The sequence below is a fragment of the Berghia stephanieae genome, chromosome 1 (assembly GCF_034508935.2).
Source record: "Berghia stephanieae isolate SIO BIC M18660-M18661 chromosome 1, UCSD_Bste_1.3, whole genome shotgun sequence".
Classification (NCBI taxonomy): domain Eukaryota; kingdom Metazoa; phylum Mollusca; class Gastropoda; order Nudibranchia; family Aeolidiidae; genus Berghia; species Berghia stephanieae.
Window position 1 is genome coordinate 72,207,103 of NC_088360.1, and position 16,540 is coordinate 72,223,642.

At 32.3% G+C, this 16,540-nt stretch overlaps 1 protein-coding gene across 1 annotated transcript; it reads left to right on the forward strand.

The window, feature by feature from the left end:
• The first annotated feature begins 2,681 nt into the window (after positions 1 to 2,681).
• LOC144956007 (RNA transcription, translation and transport factor protein-like) lies at positions 2,682 to 16,423 on the forward strand. The gene is made up of 8 exons (XM_078886281.1): positions 2,682 to 2,857; positions 6,324 to 6,448; positions 8,385 to 8,484; positions 10,160 to 10,252; positions 11,712 to 11,800; positions 12,938 to 13,012; positions 14,187 to 14,235; positions 15,031 to 16,423. The coding sequence occupies exons 1-8, from the start codon at positions 2,797 to 2,799 to the stop codon at positions 15,183 to 15,185; spliced, it is 747 nt and encodes a 248-aa protein (XP_078742407.1). The 5' UTR covers positions 2,682 to 2,796; the 3' UTR covers positions 15,186 to 16,423.
• Positions 16,424 to 16,540: the final 117 nt, after the last annotated feature.

A 16,540-nucleotide genomic window follows, 5' to 3' on the forward strand; every position in this document is an offset into this window, starting at 1 on the left:
CAATCAATCAAGCAATCAATCATTCATTCATTTACTTTTTTTGAGAGTGTTAGTGATAATTGTTATCATGCACGTGGCACAGTCGAGACAGGGTCGGCCTGTGACAAACGGGCTCTGTGACAAACTGGGCTTGTGACATACTGGGTCGGTGACAAACTGGCATGCTGCCTATCTGGCGCCTGTGACAAATTGGCATGCGTTCAAACAAACGTCTGATGAGAGAAAGAACGAGATGGCTTACGCATCTCTGTTTTATCTCAAAAGGGTCGGAGTTGAGTCTGCGGCGGAGACCAATTAGGTTCCTGGGTTTTTAATACTTTTACTGGTCATTTAGCCGGATCCAATCACATTTTCTAGTTTAGACACGAGTTTTGACTGATCAATTCAGATGAGATATTCACAGAGTCATTATGCGTAATCTTAGGTAGAATTTGGTACTTCTATTGCCATCATAAACGTAGTTATTAAGAGCGTCGGCAGTGTTAGTCACGGCCCGGCCTTTAATTTCGGTAGCGTCGATTGGCGAGCAATAAATGACGCAGGCACCTAGCATAATTTTCGTATCTCGGCTTGTCTGTAATTAATTCAGCGTTATAAAATTTCATAAGGTCGGCTTTCTTGTAATTTGCAGGGTTGTAAAATGGTGTAGGTTATGATGGTATGTGTGATTTTGAAAGCATTTCAAACACTCGCTTGTATATAACAACATAAACATTGAACAAGAGAGAACGAGGACGAAGACTAAGTAGCTCCATTTTTATTTTTGAAAAAATCATATTGAGAAATAAGGAGCAAGTACCAGTGTAGGACAAAGATGTGAGCAAGTGTGTATAAAAGGCGCAAGACAAAGCAAGAAAGAAAAAAAAACCATCCCAAAAAATCAGTCCACTCCAACTGGGGATCGAACCTCAGACCTCCTGATTAAAGGTCAGACGTGCTACCATTATACCACAGAGGTTCCCGATAGTTGTGACAATTGTAATTCCTATAAGGGTAGGTAGGCGTTTTACGATGTGAACTCTCGCTTGTATCACACAACACAAAATTGAACACGAGAGAACGAGGACGAAGACATTTTAATAGCTCAACTTTTATTTTTGAACATGTCAAATTGAGAAAAGAAGGAACAGGCACCGGTGAAAGATACAGATGTGCAGTGGGTATGAAAGGTGCCAGACAAAGCAAGAAAGAAAAATACAAGACAAAGGCCATCCCAAAATTATATCAGTCAAGCTCGACTGGGGATCGAACCTCAGACAATTGTAGTTCCTATATTCTTCACAAGGGTACTCGTTTTAGGCTGTGATCCCTAGCTTTCATCACACAACACAACACAAACATTGAACACTAGAGGACGAGGACAGTAAAATAAACATGCACAAATATAATGTTATATTAGTTAAATTCATCAGATATGGCTCAATTATTATGAAAATCAGGGTCCAAATAGGTCTTGTTTTGTTGACGCAAGCGTTTTGATTTTGTATCATTAACTTTGCTGTGGTCTAAAAATAGATTGAAAGTAATTTTGATACACATTACCATTTTTTCTGTAATATATGAATATCTTGACAGTATTTGATGCGTGATAGAATATTTATAAATATGTGCATCTATTGCCACTTAACAACCACATATTTATGGTTATTTATCCCCCTATTATTTGCTTTGGAAAGTGAGCGGTCTGAGGTAGGAGCACGTGTTTTGCCATGTGCTGCCAGTCTTTATGTTTTGACGGCGTTATGGTTAGCTCTATAAAAAAAAAAAAAAAAAAAAAAAAAAAAAAAAAAAAAACAAAAAACAAAACAAAGGAGTTAGAGAACAAAACCTTTTGGGAATACAAAGTCTATTCAGGTATGAAAAAATTGATTTAGATTCATATCTTTACAACTTTTAGAATAAGTGACTGCTGAGAAAAATCAGAAAAATACGCGCCATTAATATAAAAACCTGACAATAAGTACAATTTTTTAAATGAAATATTAAAAATTCTTTTTTTTTGTTTTGCAAAATAAATATCGATCAATTTTGAATCGAAACGAGAGAACAGAGCCTCATGTGTGTGTGTGTGTGTGTGTGTGTGTGTGTGTGTGTGTGTGTGTATGTGTGTGTGCTCTTCAGAGTTAGGTAGCTACTCCGTTGACATGAATCAGCTAATCCACTCTCGAAATATCGGGCTTTGTTAATTTAGGGATTCTAAAAACACTGAATACCTAAAGGTACTGATAACTGGTATCGGTTGGGGCCCAGTTCTCACATTAAGACTGTCAGATGACAACATACATAGCCAAAATTGGTCACATGGCATTAACTTGAAAAAAAGAAAAAAAAAGTTTTTCCTTGTTAAGTCGATCTTTTTTTGTTTATCAAATCCGATGTGATTTTTGTACGATTATGTGGTTAAGTGGATGACTCTCGCCTTCGGATCGGAAGGTCCTGGGTTCGAGTCCCGCTTAAAGCGGCTCAGAGTTGAGTCCTCGTAAAACTCACGTTATCTCACCGTATTCAGGCATAAAATGAGTACCCAGTCGTTAACAGCGTTGTATCTGTTGAGAAAGTATGTAATTTGGACAATCAGGGCGGGTGGGAAGGAAATCAAAGGGGCGTTTGGGTATGCGAGTTTTTATTTGGCTACATTTGAAGTCAAAATTGGCTACATTCTGCCAGCCTTGGCCGGTACACACTACACACTTCACACTACACACTGTGTGACACAACAACAACTACACAACACGAATAAGTGTACTCTGTGGACTGCACGTTTAACCGCAAAGAACAATTTATAACGCACAGAACATGTTTAAACGAAAATTTAATGCTCTTGATTTTCCGGATCCCGAAAACTTCAATGTCGTCGGTAAGTCAAAGTAGGCTTTACTTTTACACGCAGGCCACAGGGGCTACGTCGCTTCGTTCACGGCCACGGCATCTTGAGTCTTGAGATTGAGTATCTAGTCTGCTGAGTGCTCGGCAATGTGGTTGACTAGACTACGTTCACGTCTCTGTTTGAATATCTTGTATGGAGCACGTCGGCAAATTAAAAAACTAGAGGTGCCTAAATGTGACTCATAGATAAGGGAACAACACAAAACAAACGACGTTTCGGCCTTTGGTCTTTTTCAAGTAAACACGATATTCTATATTATATATATATATATATATATATATATATATATATATATATATATATATATATATATATATATATGTATATAATATAAGATTGTCATAATAGTTGAAGCATTATGGGTAAAAATGTGTCTGTGTATATGTGTGTGTTTGCACGTCCATCAGCTTATCTGTCAGTCAGATTACTTTAATGAGAACAGTTCTGTCCCTGTTTATTATTTTATTTACAGTTAGATAATATATTTTCTAAAGATAAAGGTTACAGAAACTCTCATTCTCTCTCTAGCTCTCTCTCTCTCTCTCTTTCTCTCTTGTCGTTGCTCATGACTCATATAATATATCAGTGCTGCTGCAAAAAAATAGAAGTTACCATCAATAAACACTATACTACAACCTCCATCACATCATCATAACTACCACTACCACAGCAAACTCCACATTGTTATAAAAACTATAGCAACCACCACCACCACCTTTATATTTTACATCATCATCCTCCTCATCATCACTACCACCACTACTACAACCATCACTTCATCATCATTATCTACTACCACTACCACGGCTACCTCCACATCGTTATCAAAACTACAGCAACCACCACCACCACCACCATTACATCATCATCATAATCCTTATTGTCATCATCACTACCACCACATCATCAACACCACTACTACAATCACAACCACCACATCACCATCACTACACAGCAAAGACACTAGATACATCATCATCATCAATGAAACGCAAAATAATAATAATAACAATAATAATAATAATAATTATAATAATAATATTTGTTGTAGGCTACTACTACAAATACAGTACGAACCCGAACAGAGCATTTGCAGTACTACAGAAATTAATGTAGCATTTCCACCTCTTTTTCCATATCGACAAGGAAATCGTGAACCATCTTCACAAAAAAATAATTTTTAAAATATAAAAAATTTGCCTGTCATTTTTATTGGTCTTTTTTTGTTCATTCTAGCCACTATATCAGGATAGTTAGGGCACAGCCGTTTAAATAGGGCCCAAACTTTCACTTTAGTTACTTCTTCCCTCACTGGCTACCGTCGAGTAATGTAAACAATCCACCGTCAACCACAGTGATAACAGCTGTCAAGACGGCGTGCATTGGCAATAAATTATGTCTGCAGGTAAATCTCATCGCTTTGAATTTCTCTCGGGCAGAGAGTAGTAGAAATCTCATCAAAATACTCAAATTTCTCAGCCCGTTGTGGACGCAGCATCTTTTTCATAATTTTCAAACATATATGGATACAAAGACCAGCTTTTCCTCTACAAGACGCAATTATTTTTATTTAAATCATTAAATGATAAGTTTGTGTTTTGCTCTTTTGAATAATCAGAGTTTTTTATGAAATAAATATTAAAATTATAAGTTTAAGAAATATTTAAAAATTCAAAATATCAAACCAACACTTTTTACCATCAAGGGTGAGGGATCAGAGAAAAGTAGATAAAATTATCTTTCATACGATATATACTTTATTATGTAGATTCAGGGATTTAAGAATAGAGGGTGTGGAAAGGAATCTCAATAATTATTTTTGTTACCAACAAAGAGGAGAATATTTCATGATATTTTAGAAACCCAATAATAAAACTAGATAGTGATGATAAGAGACATTTATTTAATTTGATTTCATTGAATTTAAGCGGAAATTTTAGATATTTCTTAAATTTACTTATTTAAGATTATTTAAGTTCTGTTTAGGTCATGGAGAGACACACTGAAGACGGTCATCACACCAGTACAAATGAAATATGTCGAATTGTTGTGAAAGAGTACAGAGCCGTGCTGAGAGGATTAAAAGACTCTAGACGTTATCAACAATTGACTATAAATATAAATGAGAAATTCTGACATATTTCAATATTTCAATTTGCGAGAAATCTATCTCACTGACACATATTTTAAAGAAATGCGATGCAGGTATTGATACCTTTGATTCTGTGAGAAAACTCTGAACAAGAAACAATACTTTATGAGGTGAATATAATCCTAATCTTTCACAAGTGATGTGCTATATGCAGTCTATATGGCACACACATTAAAAGAGGTGCAAGTCAAGTACATAAAAAAAGTAATGGGCATGGATATCTCAAAAATAAGGTTATGAAAATTATAAGAACTCTTTAAGATTTTCTTAGTGGTTTTGATTGTCTTTAAATGAATGTCCTTATATAACAATTTTAATGGAATTCTTATAATTCGTTGATTCTGGGATAAATATAAGTGAATCACATTTGACTATGTTTCTGGTTTATTAAAAGAATTCTATTAAGACAATGATGTGATTGGATTTCAGTTTTACCTTACTCAAAATCCTTACTTTTACGGACAGGTGAACTGATATCTCAAAAACGCCTCAATCTACTGGTATAAAATTTATATGTCTAAATTCTACAGATATTCAACATCATTTCCATTACTTTTGTTTTAAAATCTTAAGTGTTGAACATGTTAAAATATTCTCTTTAAAAATTTAATTCACTTAAATTTATGTATCAATTTCATGGTTATCCCTCTTGCTTTTTAACAACATCATAATTATGATTATATAATCAATGAAAACTCTGTTAATAAACTGTTCGGTAGTATAAAAATATTTTTGCTACACTTAATAACAGCAATACTACATTAGTTTGAAATTCAGAAAAAATCGATCAAAACGGCGAAAAAATTGTCTCCCTCTCTCAGTGTAAGGCTATGACTCATCATCACTAGACTGGCTAGATTTACCTGGCGAACTAAACTGAAAGCAATAAACGCCTGTTAGGGATAAGATTTTTTTTTTTTTTTCATTAAAATGAGGTGATCTGGCTGTCAACCATTAATTAACCTTTGTGTTTATTTGTCATGTACTAACCATAGTTCGATCATCAAGGAAAATAATCATTGGTTAGTTCCCTTGTGGTGCTGTACAGATCCTGATTTTTCTAGGGGTTTATTTCTCACCTTTTCTTTTCTTTTTTTTTATATTTTTCCCCTTATGACAGATATTTTTCCTGATTATTCATGTATTATTGTTCGGATGATCAGTTATCTTGCATCTGAGAAAAAAATCCCCCTGTTACATTTACAAGTGGCACTAAATAAATCTTATTCATGAGTCTGATAGTGACATTAACACATGTTTTAAATTTTCTTCAACAATTTCCAGATGATAAAATGTTTCAAAGTTTAGTGTTATGGTTAGAAGATCAGAAAATACGCCACTTAAAAATTGAAGATAGAGAGGCGCTGAGAAACATTGGAACTCTTCAGTGGACCCAGGCCTATCAAGATGTGAGTAGTTATGATATGATTTCTTGTTAATCTCAATACTTGATCATCAATATGACTTTCAAATTTACAATAGTCAGATTTTTAATAAGTGGCCTGTCTTTTTCTTCTTTATCTTAGCTGTCCCTTAATGCACAGCTGCTAAAATTTGTAGGAACCTTTGAATCAATTTGTCTTAATTAAAAGATATTTTTTAATGAATTTTAAAACAATAGGAAAGGATTTCGCTTATTACAGCATTATTAAAATCGATAACTGGTAAGGATCAGAACTCTAGCTGATTTACTATGACTTTCCACTTATCCATTTTGAATTAATTTGAAATGGAATGTTCGGTTAATTGAAACTTTTATGGTGAATTATACAGAATCTAAATATGAAGGAACGAATGGCAATCCACTATCAGACACATCTACAGTTTATAACTATCAATTTACATTACTGATGAATACAAATGAAAGAGAACATTACGCGCTTCCAGCATTATTTTGATTTCAAAATTTTGAGAAATAGCTTGTATTTATGCCAAAGAGGATTACATAAATTTAATGTAGACTGGTCAGAAGTAGAAATTCATCAATTTATAATACACTGTTTCCACAAATATGTACATGTGTTCAACAACAACAACAGCAACAAAGAAATACTGGGCACATCCATAGCCGTCCATTATAATGGCTTATTGATAGATATAAGAATACTTCTTTTCGCAGCTTTACGAGAGTGGAACCGAAAGAGATTCCATATTGTTTAAGAGCTTATAGGTTTTAAAAAACCTTTAAATACTATGTGAAATGTTCTATCATAGATACAGTTTTTCAAATTTATATATATAACATTCATTGTTAATTTGACAATTTTGAGTATCTAAACACTATTTCAAATGATTTAAAGCTAGAGATTTCATATCAGTCTTCGGTAATTGCGACATGATGTAGATAAAATATAATATATCATAAATTCAAAATTGGATACAAATTACATAAGTTGTAACTTTATGACAGTTAAAGTGCGTTGTTTTTATTCGGAAACTAATATGACCTGAACTCATAATCACTCATGTCAGCACAAGATTTTTGTGGAAAAACGATGAATTATCTCTTACTTTGTGGTCTGGAACTTGTTTTCATATTTAAGTGTAAAATCTCTATTTTATGACAGCAGTTTTAAAGAATTTTGTTAATAGGTCGTAAATAAGAAAACTCTTTTGATATGGCATCAATACAGTCCAAAATCGTTATTCAGTTAAAACAAATTGATTTGGAGGTTGTCACAAATTTTTACAACTTTTGATAGAGGGACTAGTGAGAAAAACTAGAAAAACAAGTACATTAATTTTAAAAATCTGACTATAGATCTCACCACTAAGCAATTCATCAACGGAGGTTTTAAGATAATGTTAGAATATTTTTTGCATGACTGTTTTCAGTGAGATCATTATATTGAACAAATGAGTGTCTTAATTTTTATTAATAATTTTACTAAGATATTGTTATTACAGCCTTTGATGTATCAGTTGTGGTTCCAATCCAATCTAATCCATACTGTTGCAGCTTCAGTACTGCAGATAGACATAACATTTAAGTGATTTGGGATGGTGCTATATTATGGCTCTATATCATAATAATTATGTCCTCCAGTGACAGAAATGCTTTCTAACTGACAAGTCAATTTCTCAAGTTGTTTGGGAGGGAATTCCATGCCCTCATTGTACTTGGAAAAAAGGACGATTGAATGTGGGTGTAATACTGCTTGCCAAATTCTTCTTCAACTATTATTAACAAATTTATAAAAATATGTTGTATCCGTGTTTTTTTCCAATTAATCTAATCTAAGTATTTCCTCATTTCTTTCTTCTTAAAAGGGGTGGATTATATATATGGTTTACTCACTTCACTGGAAAGAGATATAATTCTACATCTCTCCATTTTCTTTTCAGTATATAACAGAACTGAAATGCCCCTATGCAGCAGAAAAAAGACAGGCTGTTACAGACTGGCTATTGGGATTGGCTGTGCGGCTGGAATATGGAGATAGTGGTAAGATATTCAAATAGTTGTCAAATGAACATGTATTTATTTTAAATAGTCTAATTGGGATACCATGCACATTATATGAACTTCTACAATATATACATCAGGAAGGCTGATGTGTTGCTACAAGGTAGGTACTGCATTTTATATAGAAGTAACAGATGCTTTCTTATCAGTTGTGCTATCATATTATAGCAATGGCTAAGAAGCTAGCTCAAGTAAGGAACAGCGCCGCAATGTGTACTACAGCATACTAAGAACTGAGTAACCGTCTTTCTTATTTATCAACTCACGTTTATATAGTATTACACTCGAGGGGCATAATCAATACAAGCATTCATGCATACAGTAAAGAGTAATACATTGCTTCTCTCTTACATTCATTGCAGGATAGAATCTAAAATAATAATTCAGGGGAGCTGGGAGAAATGGCCTTCCCTCTGATAACTTTGAAATTATTTGATCAAATTCATTTGGATACGAATATATAAACTTGTGTGATATGTTTTTGTTTCAGATGTGCTCTTCTTTTGGTTCTTCATCAATCGTAAACAAAGCTTCATTTTCACTACAGGAAAAAAAAACGAATTCTTCCATGTAAATTAAATCATCTGCAAATTTATTTAGACTTTATCAGATCAGTATAATATTTTTATGTTCAATAATTAGCCTCTATGACTGGGAGTCTTGTGTCATTATTGTATGATGATGCGAGAACTGAGCTATGGCTGATCAGTTCTGAAGTATGGAAACTTTTGTTTAACGTTGGCTAGATACAAAGAGAAGATCAAAATAAATGGGAACATTTAAAAAAAAAATTTGCCCAAACTATAGACACAGTCATATTGCACAGCAGTGTTAACGACAATGAAGAGTCTTGCCAAATAGGCAGCTATTGCAAGCAAGGCAAGATAACTTAAATCATGGGATGATACTAAATGTGCAGTATAATGCAGCAAGAAGTATACTTTTTACCTGTGCCACAGCCTTCTTTAGGCAAGCCATTTCTGCATTCTTCTCCATAATTAAGAATGTCAGGATCACAATCTACAACCTAGACCATTACACACTTACATAAAGTTTCAAAGCTGGTGGCACCACAGGGAAGTAAGCAGTTTGACCAAATCACATCAAGAGATAAGGGAGAACTGGTGACAATGTATTGCATGATCTGTGACACGACAACGCTTCGTCTCTTTCTTCTTCTTCTTTCTTCTTCTTCTTCTTCTTCTTCTTCTTCTTCTTCTTTCTTTTCTTCTTCTTCTTCTTCTTCTTCTCTCTTCTTCTCTTCTTCTTCTTCTTCTTCTTCTTCTTCTTCTTTTCTTCTTCTTCTTCTTCTTCTTCTTCTTTCTTCCTTCTTCTTCTCTGTCTGTCTTCTCTTCTTTTCATTCTTCTTCTCTTTTCTTTCCTTTCTTTTTCTATCTTTTCTTCTTTTTTTTTTTCTTCTGACAAATACAAAGTGTCTTCTTTCTTCTTCTTTCTTCTTCTTCTTCTTCTTCTTCTTCTTCTTCTTCTTCTTCTTCTTCTTCTTCTTCTTCTTCTTCTTCTTCTTCTTCTTCTTCTTCTTCTTCTTCTTCTTCTTCTTCTTCTTCTTCATCTTTCCCTTCATCTTCTTTTTCCTCTCACCAAGTGGGTTGGATTTATATTTTCATTGCATAATGTTTTGTATCTTTCTTTACAGTTGACAAATACAAAAGTGTCACACCTGGAAAGGTACAACAAAAGATGAATCAGCAACCAGGAAATTCTCAAAATCCTTTAGAGAACCTTGACTGTAAGTATGATATAAAGAAATAAAGTTACGGACTTCGTTAAATGCCCTTTCTTAACACATTTTATGCTACCCTGCAGTCCATTTTAAATCAAGAAACTTTTGGTCTGTAATAATTTGTCGATTTCAAGGAATGCTACGTCATCTGTTTTGGAAGAAAATGATAAGTGGTGTCTCAAGAAATTGTGTGCGAGTATAAGATTCACTGTCCTATAAAGACGATTCCTTTAGCCATCTTGTCTGCCTTGTGGAGTCAACTCGCTGTTACTTCTTTATGTCTTCTTTGGTTTCAATTCTATATTCAAATATTGCACGTGAATGTATTTGCTTCTATCACCTCCTTCTAACTTCTCATGGACTGCACTGTATTTAAAACACACGTCTGTCTATGAGTAAGACATACCAGAAAAATGTATGGGTTTTTCACCATGCTCTCTTCAGGTGTCAGGTCAACCATTTAATGCCAAATGGAAAAATTCTCTATGATTTTTTAAAATGAAAAAAATATTTCTCTTTCACAATACCATAGTAAAAAGTCTTTAATGTATTATGTACTGGTTAACCTGATGCGATATGACGAGAAACTGGTATTGTCTCCCAGTGAAAACCCTTTCTAGTTTTAGTTAAATGCCTTTTCCACAGCATGTCGGGATATTGAACAAGTGGAGATTTTACCTTCAACAAGATGATATGGAATGGATCTATGGAACCTATAAAAAAAAAAAAAGAAAAAAAGCCTTTTAACTTAATGAAAATGGTGTGCTTTAGATTTTTAATTCAATTACAAACAATTGTTTTCCTCAACATAATAATTGAGATAGTGGGATACATTTAGAGTTATAAAAGACTGACTTTTAAAAACTGTTAAATAACAAATTTGTTTTGAAAAGGCATTAAACTAAACACGAGTTATGAAATGGTATTTTCTTTTTTTTTTTTTTTTTTTTAAATTAATGCTGAAATCATGTAAAAGTGGAAAAACAGGATGTTGTCTGACTATTCTGTTAAAAAAACAAAAACAAATTATAAATCTGTCAATATCGGTTTGTCTCCATCAGGTAGAAAAAAAAAGAAAAGAAAAACCTACCTCGATTAACTCAAACCTTCCTTTCTAGTGCATCATCAAAATAATGTTTTGAGTAAAATGTACAGAAGAAATTCGCATTTTTATATCGAATTTTTTGAAGCAATAAAAACAAAGATAGAGTTGTAAATTATGGTAAGGTTTTTCTATTTGTAATTCAATTTGGTTGAAAGGAGAAAAATGTTTTTTTAAAGAAAAAAAAACAACCTTACTTGTTGATGTCATTCAAATGAATACTATTAATGGAAACTTTAGGATCCAATTAAACCTCCTGTATTATGTTTTTTTTTTTAGTCGTTCGGGTAGTAAACTAACTAAATTATAAAGTTTTCTTTTCTTTTATTTTAACATATTTTATTTCTTGTTTTGTTTACTTAGTCGATAGTGCAGAGTTTAAGGCTGGTGTTACCTCTCTGGCAATGTTGCTCCAAGTTCCCCCTCACCCAGATCATCTAGAACAACTTAAGGTAAGTTCAAATATAATGATGGAAATTTTCTTTTGATAGAAAATATATATAAATCAATTGAGTGGCTTGTCCAGTTGAAGTGATCATATCAAACCAAGCTTTAAAAAAAACCCAAAAAACATGATTTCCCATTGTAATGTTTTTCATCCAACAATTTTTTTTTTGCCTGGCTCATGATCATATTTTCAGATATTCCAGTATAGTTTTTATGCATTCATTTTAAGTCTCTGGAAGACCATTAGACAACCTAGACTAGAATAAAGTCTGTTTTCAATATGCCGTTTTGTTACATGTCCACTAAATTCTATTTTAGAAGGATTCCACAATAGTAAGTTTTATTTCTACATTGCTTGAACCAAATATTTTGTCAATTTTTAAGATGATCCAAACAGACCTGTTTCGATCCTCATTCCTATATAGTATCAGTCAGTTCTGTTAAAAGGGTAAACAGACATGCCACTTGTACTTGTACATATTTAATCCGCGTATGAGGCTATGGTAAAAGGCAGTTTTTGTAACATTCCTTACAAAAATACTCCAAAACTAAGTTATTTGGAAAAAAAAAGACAAAGGAAAATATTAGTTTTCATCATTTTTTTCTGGTTGAATAATGAAAAATAATCAAAATACTGGCTTTCTAAAACCATTACTATAGCAGTAAAATATAGTTTCTCAAAGGTTAAAAAAAAAGTGTGGACAAAGTATCAACTTTGTTAACACTTTAAAAAGCTATTACTGTTTTAATTTTGATGCCAGACCATCCGTTTTTGATTTATTTCTCATTATTAATCCAAAGATACTGATAAAAAAATGATAAAGGTGTAGCAGCTCTGATAAACTATAACTCAATTTCACTAGATTTTTTTTCTTCACCAATCTTTAATTATGCTTAATCTGCAATTTTTAGCGCATTTATTGTCTCAAGTAATATTTGTTATTTTAGCAATCAATGTTTAAAATTTTAAAAAATTGTTTTTATTTATTTCATTATTATTATTATTATTATTATTATTATTATTATTATTTATTATTATATTATTTTATTATTATTATTATTATTATTATTATTATTATTATTATTATTATTATATTATTATTATTATATTATTATATATTATTCTCATTGTTCAATTTCAGGGAATTTGCATTTTAATCCAAGAAAAATTTTCTGAAGAAGCGATTGAAACTGCTCTAAAGAATGCAACTAAAAAGGTAAAAGAGATTTTCGTCTTCAACTTGAAAAAAAAAAGGATGTAATTTATTCATATCTAACTTAAGTTCAAAATCTTTATTTAACATGGGCGGGATGACATTTAAGTATCATTTGTAGTTTTTCCTTACCATTTTATTGCAATAACCTTTTCATTTTTAAAAATAAAGAAAAGAAACATGCATTGTCAAAACTTATATATGAATGAATTAAATGTAATCATTGAACCAAGGTGAAAATAATTATTAAGCTTATAATAACTTTTACCAACAAAAAGCCACTTCTAATTTGAAGTAGATAATGTATTAAATCATATAACTTCTCTTCGAGTCTTTGTTAATTGAAGCAGTTGTGATTTGGTATGTAATTAGCTTAAGCTTTTTTTAAAACCTCAAAACAAGTACCACAAACTGTAAAGTAAAAAAAAAAGGATATAAGCAGTAGATGTAGTATTTTTAAAAAATTGAATCGACTTATTTGATCTTTTAACCAACTGCAATTTCAAAATAGTTTAGACGAACAGAAATAAATAAAAAATAAGAAATGATGGTTTGACCTTTGAGGTCTTTTTCAGGATGAATGGAAGCTTCAATTTAATAAATGAAAACAGATAATGCAGACATTTCGGGTTTTCTCTTTATAAACTTGAGTTTTTATATAGTGCAATATCCACTAAACATGCTCAAAGCTCTTTACAAATGTTCCCTTACCAACAACAACACATAACATGTTGAACAATGCATGATGCCTGTTTGGCGATACTACATTTTTTCTGACAGGGACAATGCTGTTAACACCCAGTTACTCATTTATGAGATAATGTGAGTAAAGAGCCTTTTCCAAGGACACAACTATGTGCCAAGTGAGGCTTGAACCCAGGACCTTTCGATCCAAAAATGAGTGTCATACCACAAGACTACATAGCCGCACAACATAACACGATGATTGAAGACATATGAGAGATGTGAGAAAGACGTTTTTAAGGTGTTTTGTTTATTCACCTTTAAAATGTCATTCTCACATCTCTTTAGTGTTTCAGTCATTGTGTTTTGTTGATAAAAGGGACACCTGAAACGCCTACATTGTCTATTTTTGTTTGTTAAATTGAAGCTTCCATTCAAGTTCCTAATGTTGTTTATTTCTTTGAGCTTCAAGCACCAACATTTTCATTTTCAGGATGAGCATATTCCTCTTGACAAGACGGAATTGGGTTTTGATGCTGGAGGTAATTTTATTTTGTTTTCAATCCAATAAACTTAACAATTGTTTGTTACAGTATAGATATGTGAAATAAGATGAATTCAATAGGATACACAGAAAACTGTGAAAGCAGTCCACCAGATAATGCCGGTTTGCGATAAAACTCACTGAATTCAGACAGTGATGCAAGATTAAACATTTTTTTAAAAATGCCAGTCTTGTCTCCACTCTGTATGCTCTTTGCCAATTTTGATTATTTCGTTGTTGCCAAGACATGCAGTAATGAACTTTGTATAATGCTAGGCAGCTTTAGTAGTGTCAAATAAATAGAGCAAAAAAAACAAAAACAACAATTACTTTTAAAGTTTTCGTTGAATCTGAGGTTTTGTTGGAGCCAAGTCCACTGTATTTGGGGTGCATTTCATGAGTAATATTATTTTCTCTTATAAATGAGTCAACTCTCTTATATCATGAGATGGAGAGTAACATTTTTTTTTTTTTTGTAGAGATACAGTGTGTGTGTGGGAGGGGGCATATAATCAATAAATGAGGTCTAGTTCTTATCAGTATGGCAGTGGTATTTAGATTTGCGCTTTACTTGCATGTGAATATGGTTGGATGGATGAGTCTACACTTAAATACATAAATGTTAAGACCATATGGGATCAGTCGTGACTTGTTTGAAGTTTCCAACTGAACTGCAATACAGTCACCATCAAAACAAACTATTGTCATATTAATGGCTCAGTTCAACTAAGTTACTAAATATCTGTTTTACTATAAGTCACCAGAATGACATTTATATTTCTTTCCCCTCTAGATTACATTATGTCAGAAGCTGCCAAGATTTTGCGTTTATTACACATTCGTGATTTGAGGGACATGCAGACCAAAATCAATGCAGCCATTGTAGCAGTCCAAAGTATCACGGCCAATCCAAAGACAGACTCACGACTGGGAAAAGTTGGAAGATGATGAAATGTCATTTTGTAAATACTCTTTATTATTTGATCTTGTTGTTGACACCTGCAAATGAGTTATATATTTCAACTGGATAAAAACATGCACTCCATGTCATCATGTTCAATTGTTATTGGCGTGTTTGACATACAAAGGTCATGTCTTGTGAATGAAGTAACGTTGATATGATTTTACTGTCAAAGCATTTGTTTTGTATCATTTTTTGGGGAAAGTCTTTGTGTAGAGAAATTTTTGAGTAAATCTATATCCACCACTCTCACTGATGCAGCTTTATAACCAGTAAATCTAACAGACTGAATCATGGTGTTATTACTAGACATATGTAAGAAAATTTCTAGTATATTTTTTATGGATGCATTGACAGTATTGGACAATACAACTGTGTTAGATTATATTAATCAGCTTAGTTTTGGCACTGACGTTTTCTGTACCAATAACATTCGTTTAACCAAAATTCATTTGGTTTTTTTTTAGTTGAACGATTTATACTTTAAAATGAAACATGTCTGGCCTTTGATAGATCACAGCCTTTTTTGTATAAATAAAATCTATGTTTAGATATGGACCCAGGTAATTTGAGTTATTCTAACTCTTGGACTAATTGTTACTGTTTGCAACCTGTTAACATTAGTTTTGGTTGATTTTGCTCAAAGACAGTTAAATATTGGAATAAATTCAAATTTCAACATCATTAATTTTTTATAAATCAACTCATTTTCTCTGATATACTAGGGAATTAAGTCTGCAGATCTGTCACTTGTAACAATTTGGAAGTCTGTTGCGGGTACAGTCTGGTTATATAGTAATCTTCTTTACACTTATATAAATCAACTCTTGATTGAACAGGTTATAGATGTTTTAAAATGTTAAAGGTCGTGGCAGTCTCCTGATAATAAATATTTGATTCATTTTTAAAGGTCTCAACTTTGTTCATTGTGTTATAACAAGAATTCTTTTAGATGAAAATGTAAAGGACTGATAATATTTACATTGAAATGATCATTATTTTCAGTCTAAATCTGTGTTATCCTTCCTTCAGTGCAATTTTCATGAAAGTTTCTTAACTGGGTTATAATATTTTCATTTGTGTTAAAAGATTAAGTTGATTGAATTTGCTATTATCAATTTATTTCATCAAGAAAATTAATGCCCTTGACTAGCTTTGGGTATCCTCTTATTTTTAGCCCTATAATGTTTTATTTTTTCTTGAAAAATAAAATAATATGCACGTATCATGCAGTTGAGTCGATTGATGTACAAGTAAAGATGTAAATTATAAATGCTTTTCTGTTTGTTATTTTTAATATTGTTTTACCATAAAACCCACATAATTTACTTTCGAATGAACG

Coding starts and splice junctions, on each gene's coding strand:
- LOC144956007 (XM_078886281.1), top strand. CDS start 2,797: ATGTTTAAACGAAAATTTAATGCTCTTGATTTTCCGGATCCCGAAAAC. Junction 13,013..14,186: donor TAAAGAATGCAACTAAAAAG/GTAAAAGAGATT, acceptor TTTCATTTTCAG/GATGAGCATATTCCTCTTGA. Junction 14,236..15,030: donor ATTGGGTTTTGATGCTGGAG/GTAATTTTATTT, acceptor TTTCCCCTCTAG/ATTACATTATGTCAGAAGCT.